The sequence below is a fragment of the Engraulis encrasicolus genome, chromosome 18 (assembly GCF_034702125.1).
Source record: "Engraulis encrasicolus isolate BLACKSEA-1 chromosome 18, IST_EnEncr_1.0, whole genome shotgun sequence".
Lineage (NCBI taxonomy): Eukaryota > Metazoa > Chordata > Actinopteri > Clupeiformes > Engraulidae > Engraulis > Engraulis encrasicolus.
Window position 1 is genome coordinate 36,095,556 of NC_085874.1, and position 7,500 is coordinate 36,103,055.

Consider the following 7,500-nt stretch of genomic DNA (forward strand, 5'->3'; position numbering starts at 1 on the left):
AGGAGAGTTGAGGATAGGAGAAGAGAAGAGAGGAGAGGAGAAGAGAAGAGGAGAGGAGAGGAGAAGAGAAGAGAGGAGAGGAGAAGAGAAGAGGACAGGAGAGGAGAGGAGAGAGGAGGGGAGAAGAGGAGAGAGCACATGGTCAACCATGTTTTAGTTCAGTCCATTTCATTTAAAATAAATAAAACAAAACATTTCAATTCAATTCAATTATGTGTAATTGAGTTCATTTGACTTGTATGAAGAGAAGATACCGGAGCAGCTCAGATGGGATGCTTTTTCTTTTTAATTCAAGTGCAAAACATGTTAGGGACTAACGTTTCGATGGCAAGCCATCTTCATCAGAGTCCCCATGGACTGATGAAGATGGCTTGCCATTGAAAAGTTAGTCCCAAACATGTGCACTTGAATTAAAAAGAAAAGCATCCCATCTGAGCTGTGTCTTCTCTTCATTCAAGATTACCTGCCTCCCTCCCGTTGATGCACCAGATGTAAAAACAGAAGCGCGTGGAACCCCTTTTTTTTGTTCATTTGACTTGTATTTAGGTGTGTGTGTGTGTGCGTGTGTGCGTGTGTGTGTGTGTGTGTGTGTGTGTGTGTGTGTGTGTGTGAGAGAGAGAGAGAGAGAGAGAGAGAGAGAGAGAGAGAGAGAGAGAGAGAGAGAGAGAGAGAGAGAGAGACAGACAGAGACCGAGACAGAGACATACAGAGAGACAGACAGACAACTGACCATCCTTTGGTCCGTGATCACTAAAGCATCTCCCCTGTACCGAGCTCGATGTGATACTATATGATATATTTTGGAAGAAACACTCAAAACTGGGGGTTTCAATTTTGAACATTACCAGGTGCTGCTGGATGCTCCCCTGGGCTCCCTCGGAAATCATGGACGAAGCCCACATTCGGTTATCGAAAATGTCACTGAGCAAATTTCATTACGCCGGAGAGCAAGAATAAATTCGCTATCTTTACTTCTTATTACTGAGTCGGCTGATGGGAGGCAGATAGGCTTGGCATGAAAGGGGATGTCAAACAGAGAAAATGATCTTTCGGAGAAAAAAAAAAACGTGAGCTGAAGAAGTAGAGAGGGAGAGCATGAGCAAGGTATTTTTTTTTTGCCCTCTCTCATCTTTTTGTATCCGAATAACAGGCAGAATGAGAGGTGTATTAGGCACGACAGGATAGGCGTGGGTGGATGGGTGGGCGGGATGGGGGTGGGGGTGGTGTGTGTGTGTGTGTGTGTGTGTTGGGGGGGGGGGGGGGTTGGCAGAGACGGAGATGAGCAGAGCAACGGGAGAGCTTGAGCGGGAAGAGAGGAAGTATGGGGGGAGTGGAGGAGTGGTGGATTGGAGGATGAGGGTGGAGAAGAACAGTGGAGGAGAGGAGGATGGAGGATAGATGGGTGGAGGATTAGGAATGGAGGAAAAGAGGAGTGATGAATGGGAGTGGAGGGGTAACAGAGTGGAGGATGGGGGGTGGAGGATGGGGATGGAGAAGTGGAGCGATTGCGCAGTGGGGGATGGGGGTGGAGGAGAGGAGGTGGAGGAGGATGGGAGGTGGAGGACAGCAGGTGTGGGGGGTGGAAGAGCGGAGGAGGAGTAGCAGAGCGGAGCGCAGGATGGTGGTAGAGTGGAGGGTGGGGATGGAAAAGTGGAGGTGGAGGAGTGGAGGGTGGGGGGTGGAAGAGTAGATGATGGAGGTGGATGACTTGAACTAGGGGGAGGGGGGTGGAGGAGTGGAGGAGGAGGGTGGAGGGGTGGAGGGTGGGGATGGAAGAGTGGCGGAGCGGAGCGGATGATGGAGGTGGATGATGTGAACATTGGGGGAGATGGGTGGATGAGTGGAAGAAAGACTTGGAGGGGTAATGGAGTGCAAGATGTGGGCAGTGATGTGCAGTGCAGAGCGGTGGTAGTGGTCATAGCGTTCAATGGTCATGGTGTACAGCAAGTGGTGGGGTACGTCTGCTTACAAAGAATTAGCAAATAATTAGCTAATGATGAAAAAAAAACATTAACAAATGTTTTTATTACGAACTAAATTGTATTCATGTTTTATAAAATATCTAAAAATAATATGTTGAAGATTGTACAAACCTTTTAAAATTGTATTTTTTATTCACTCACAAACAATTTGTACATGTTTAATTTTTTTTTTTTAAATAGCATAACATTTCCCATTCATTCACAAACATTTGTTAATGTTTTGTTCATAATTTTTTTATTATTTACTTGGTTAATGCTTTACAAGCAGACATGATAATAAAGTGTTACCAGTGGGGGTCATAGGGGGGTTATGTATCTAACCAGGTCTCACCACACTCTCGTAATAATGTAATTGGTACAGAGGCTCTAGAACGGCTGAATTTAGAAACCATTACTGTATGGAGTTGTGAACTCCGTTGAAATTTGAAATCTTTGAAACCGATTCGCTAACATTTTGGTCATGGCATTAGAAAAAACATCACTAGTACGGAATGAGTGAGCTCTGTTGAAGCTTGAAATGTACGTCCCTCTGATTTTTTTTTTTTTTTTGACTGAAGCTTACATCTGGCAAGGCCAATCTAGATGTGATCAACAGTAAACACTTTCCATTCTGATGGTGGGATGGTAGGAACAAACTAGTCAGACAAATTATTTCAAATGTGCGGTGTTGGTGTAAACGAGTTTGTCATTGCCATAAGGAAAAATTAGCTGTAGCTTGACAACCGAGTGTGGGTGGTAGTGGAGACTGAGACGGGGAGATGAAGGATGGTGTGTGGAGAGTTTCCACTCTGACGATTCGACACTTACGGTAGGAACAAACTAGTCATGCTAAGTTAACGCCAGTGTTGGCCGTGTAAACAAGTGTGCGCTACAGAGAATTAGCACCTATGTGGGTTGTGTGTTGTTTGTGTTGCATATGGTTTCATCAAAGTGCTATTCATGTGCTATTCAAAGTGCTAGTCATGTTTTTGTGCTGTTTTACATGGGCTGTGAGTTGTTTGTGTTGCATAATGGTTTAATCCAGTCTTTCTCAAAGTGGGGCGTAAGCCCCCCTGGGGGGGCGCGGAGGTATCTAATTTTGGGCTTTTCCCCTCCAAGGAAATGATTTCCTGTCTCGCCAATAAGTCAATACGTTTAAAGCCCTCACCAACATTATATTATTAATTATCATGAATTTGAATAACATAGCAAACACACATCTGCATTTGACTGCAGTCCCTCTTTGTTTAATCTCCACCAGTCACCTTTCCTTTGATTATGCGCAGCGATCGCAAAATCAGTTTGCGCAAGTAGGCCTACTGCTGTTGCTTGGGGGGGGCTCGGAAGCATTCAGACCCTCTGAAGGGGGGAATGATGGAAAAAGTTTGAGAACCACTGGCTTAATCAAAGTACTATTCAAAGTTCTGGTCATGTTTTGTGCTGTTTTACATGGGCTGTGAGTTGTTTGTGCTGTATATGGTTTCGTCAAAATGCTAGTCGTGTTTTTGGTGCTGTTCTACATGGGCTGCTACCTGTGTGTTGTTTGCGTTGGTGTTACCTTCAGCGTGTCCTTGTGCGCGTGCAGCGAGGCCAGTGGGGTGGCGTCAGCGTGGATGCTGACGGCGAAGCGCCTGCTCTCCGCATGGGCCAGCCACAGTAGCAGGCCGTGAAGCGTCTCGTGGAACTCCTGCACATGATGGGGGAGAGGGGGGGGAGAAGGTCACATACAGTACAACATACAGGGGGGTGTAAACCAGGTTACTGTAAGTTAAGAGGTACATCATCTAATAGAAGAGCCTGCAGTTCTCATTTTCTTAAGGCTCTTCTATTAGATGATTTACCTTAACCTGTTTCAAGCGTCTCGTGGAACTTCTGTACATGATGGGGGAGAGAGGGAAAAGGTCACATACAGCATAGGGGAAGCTTTTTTTTCCTCCCTTAGGGGCATTTTTGCCTTTATTTCGATATGAGAGGTGACAGCAAGCGAGTGCGAGAGAGAGATGGGGGAGGATCAGCCAATGACCCGGGCCGGAGTAGTACCCGGGTTGCCGGTGTGGTTACCTGGTGCCTCACCGTTTGGCCACGGCAGGGCCAGTACAGGGGAAGCGTTTAGCAAAACAGAAGTTGAGGAGCTGGATATGTCTGTCCTTTTTTTTGCCAAATGTTCTGTGCTTTGTAATGTTAGTAGGTAGCATTTTTTTTTCTTGTAACTGGTGTTATTCTGTGATTGGTGTAAGGCTAATTGGCCTCTCATTAACACCTGTTGAATTCTGTAAAAGAGGACTCCAAAGGTGCTGTTTACACGTATGCGGATACTTTTATATGTGGATATTGTTTTTATCCTGTTTAGGTGTAAACGCAACATGTGGATAAAGATGCAACGTGGATTAAAAAAACAAACCCCTCTATTGTTACAAGTGCATTTTGGCCTCCTGAATGTCTGCGGTCGGTGTGTGGAGTTGTATTGAAAACAATGGAATCAAACTTTGGCAGAGCAGTGCTCTGCACTTTGTCACAGCCGATGTGTGGAGGCCCTTAGGCATTCAGCAGGAGGTTTTTTTTGCAGGTGCCTTAAAATGGGTTAAATGGCTGAAAGGGACCAGGTGTGAAAACACCTTCAGAGGCCCTGCCGTGGCACTCGTCTACCATTGACCCAGGGTTCGATCCTTTGCCGGCCCTTCCCCATCTCTAGGGGTGTAAATCACAGCCTTCATGATGATACGATACGGTTTCGATTTCTTAAATCAGGGATTCGATTTTTTTCGATACTTAAGAATTCCCCACGATACGATGCGATTCGGTTCCATTTGATTTTTCCCAATTACTTTTCCACTACTATTGTGTTATGGAGCTAGGGCTTTGCACAGGGGCCAGCAATTCGATTCTTTTTCCATTCTTAAGAATGCCCCACGATACGATGCGATTTCATTAAATCGCCGGCCGATACTTCCGATACATCGATACATTTCGATTTCATTTACATCCCTACCCGTCTCTCTCTCCCCACTCGCTTCCTGTCACCACCTTCACTGTCCTATCATAAATAAAGTAAAAAAGACCACAAAAAAAGACATTAAAAAAAAATTAGAGAACACCCTTGGAGTAAATGGAGATGGTTACCTGGCAACGCATGAGCGTGGTCCGCAGGCTGCTCTCCCAGTCCTCCAGGAGAGTGCAGGCCTCCGTCCAGCGCTGGTTCATGGTCTGCAGGGCTTCCTGAAGCCTCCCTGGGCTCTCCTCCTCCTCCTTCTCCTCCTCCTCCTCCTTCCCCTCCTCCCCCTGCTCCTCCTGGAGGTGCTCCTCCTGTTGCTGCACCTCCTGCTGCTGAAGCTGGAGCTCCTGGCCTCCCAGATTAAGGGACAGCACCTTGGCCTTGTAGCTCGCAAATGTCTTCTGCATCTCCTGGAGCAGGGAAAGGGAAGAGGGGAAGGAAGGGAGAAAGGGAGGGAGGGAGAGATGTAGGGACGGAGAAGATGAAGAAGAGGGAGGGAGAAGATAGAGATGGGTGGAGAAACATAAGTACAAGAATGGGTGATTGATGAGGCGGACTGATGAGGCAGTGAAAGAGTGAATGATTATCAAGAGACTGTTGACAGCTTCTTAAAACTGTAGCAATGTTCTGGTGGGGGGAAAACCTACTACTAAAGGCTAGCAGATATTTACAAAACTGAACATAATTCCAGCTTTACCTTAAGCAGGAGAGATACTCGGTGTCAATGAGACACTCCTGAGATGAAAACGTTTTTAGGGACTCCAGCGTTACCTTGAGCTGGCGGACCTTGGCCTCCATGGTCTGAATGGTGGCGCTGGGCTCGGGCCTCTGCAGCTGCTGCAGCTCCGGCGTCACCCGGGCCAGCCAGGAAGTGAGGTCACGGAGGTCAGAGGTCAGCTGCTTGGCATCCCGCCGGCTGCGCAGGTCCTCGCTCATGGCCTTGGCCTGAAGCAGCTCCCAGCGCTCGATCACTCCTGAGAGGAGAAGAGAGGAGAGGAGAGGAGAAGAGAGGAGAGAGGAGAGGAGAGGAGATAAGAGGAGGAGAAAGGAGAGGATATGAGAGGAGAGAAGAGGAGGAGAAAGGAGAGGATAGGAGAGGAGAGAAGAGGAGGAGAAAGGAGAGGATAGGAGAGGAGAGAAGAGGAGGAGAGGAGAGGAGAGAAGAGGTGAGGGCATTGCAGCTGACAGATCATAAAAACACCGTTATAAATGAGCTGTTACCCAAACTGGCACTGGCTAAGTTGTAATGTATTACTAAAGGCCCTGTCATAGTAGTGTAGTAGCCTGGTTTTACCAGACCACTGGTAATTACTTCGTAATTCATTTCTGGTCTGGATGCTCAATGCCCTTGAGCGCTTGAGTGGGAGTGAACCAATCGCTGACAATTGACGTTCATGACATAGTTGTTAGGCATCCAAGTGCTTTCGCTTATTGGCCGGCCGTCTGGTGGACAACTAAACCCTCCCCAGAGAAACGTAATCAGACGATTCATGAATAGCGAAGTAATTCTAAATGAATGGTCTGGCCGGTCCGGCTTGTAGTATAGTACTATATTAATAATGTTCTTTTTTCAGTTACTATTACGGCATTCCACTGTTGGAGCAGCGTGCCTTAACCCAATTTAGCCCAAGCCCTTTTTGAGAAAGGGTGCCCTCTCCCTATTAAAACCTAAATATCTCAGCCTCCGAAACACATAAAAACATGAAATAAGTTGCATGTAAAAGCTAGAACCTTCATTTTGCACGAGAATGTGTTCATTCATATTCTACCCACAATTTTAATAGAACAGCTCATATCTCAAAAATCTGAATGCAGCGTATATGTCGCTCCAGGACACAATGGGTTACGGGCAGTGGTGGACAAAGTAAAAGTAAAAGTTTAAAAAAAGAAACACAGTCAAGAAAGGGATATTGGAACTCGTTTCTTGCTGCTTAAAAAAATTGAGACGTAAACCATTAAGTCCTCTAACTTGCAATGACAGCTAGCAAAAGTCCAAAACATGACTATAAACTATCAAGCGATGTTGCAAGACCACAGACACAGACACAGACACAGACACAGACACACACACACACACACACACACACACACACACACACACACACACACACACACACACACACACACACACAAACACACACACACACACACACACACACAAAAACACACACACACACACATGTGGCTGAAAGTCATCCAATAATTTGTAGCAGCTGTGTAACTTTAAAAGAAGCCATCGCTCGACTTCAAACGTGACCACATGACAGACATGATCGCACGGGGGACATCTTAATTTACGGCCGTGAAATTGGACTAGCCATTAGAGTTTATCTGCTCTGCTCTGCTCTGCTATGCTCTGCTCGGCTCGAGTGGGGGAAAGCATGTGTTCTAGTCTGTGTGTTGCAGAGCCACGCAAATGTCTATGGTTAACGTCTTGCTTAAAGATTTGTGCGATTTGTGCGTGTGTGAATTTGGATGATGCAGTCTCAATCAGAGAGGGAGGCTGTCTCGAACTCTCAGCCCCTGAACTCCCCAAAGCATGAATGT

The 7,500-nt window shown here is 46.5% G+C and overlaps 1 protein-coding gene across 1 annotated transcript in view; it reads right to left on the reverse strand.

Moving 5' to 3' along the window:
- Positions 1-7,500, reverse strand: part of LOC134468224 (nesprin-2) — a 270,548-nt gene that overhangs the window by 5,042 nt on the left and 258,006 nt on the right. Inside the window, exons 112-114 of the mRNA XM_063222166.1 lie at positions 5,725-5,927; positions 5,082-5,363; positions 3,520-3,648 (exon numbers count right to left, since the gene is read on the reverse strand). Of these exons, the coding sequence (XP_063078236.1) occupies positions 3,520-3,648; positions 5,082-5,363; positions 5,725-5,927 (614 nt within the window). The remainder of the gene's footprint in view (positions 1-3,519; positions 3,649-5,081; positions 5,364-5,724; positions 5,928-7,500) is intronic.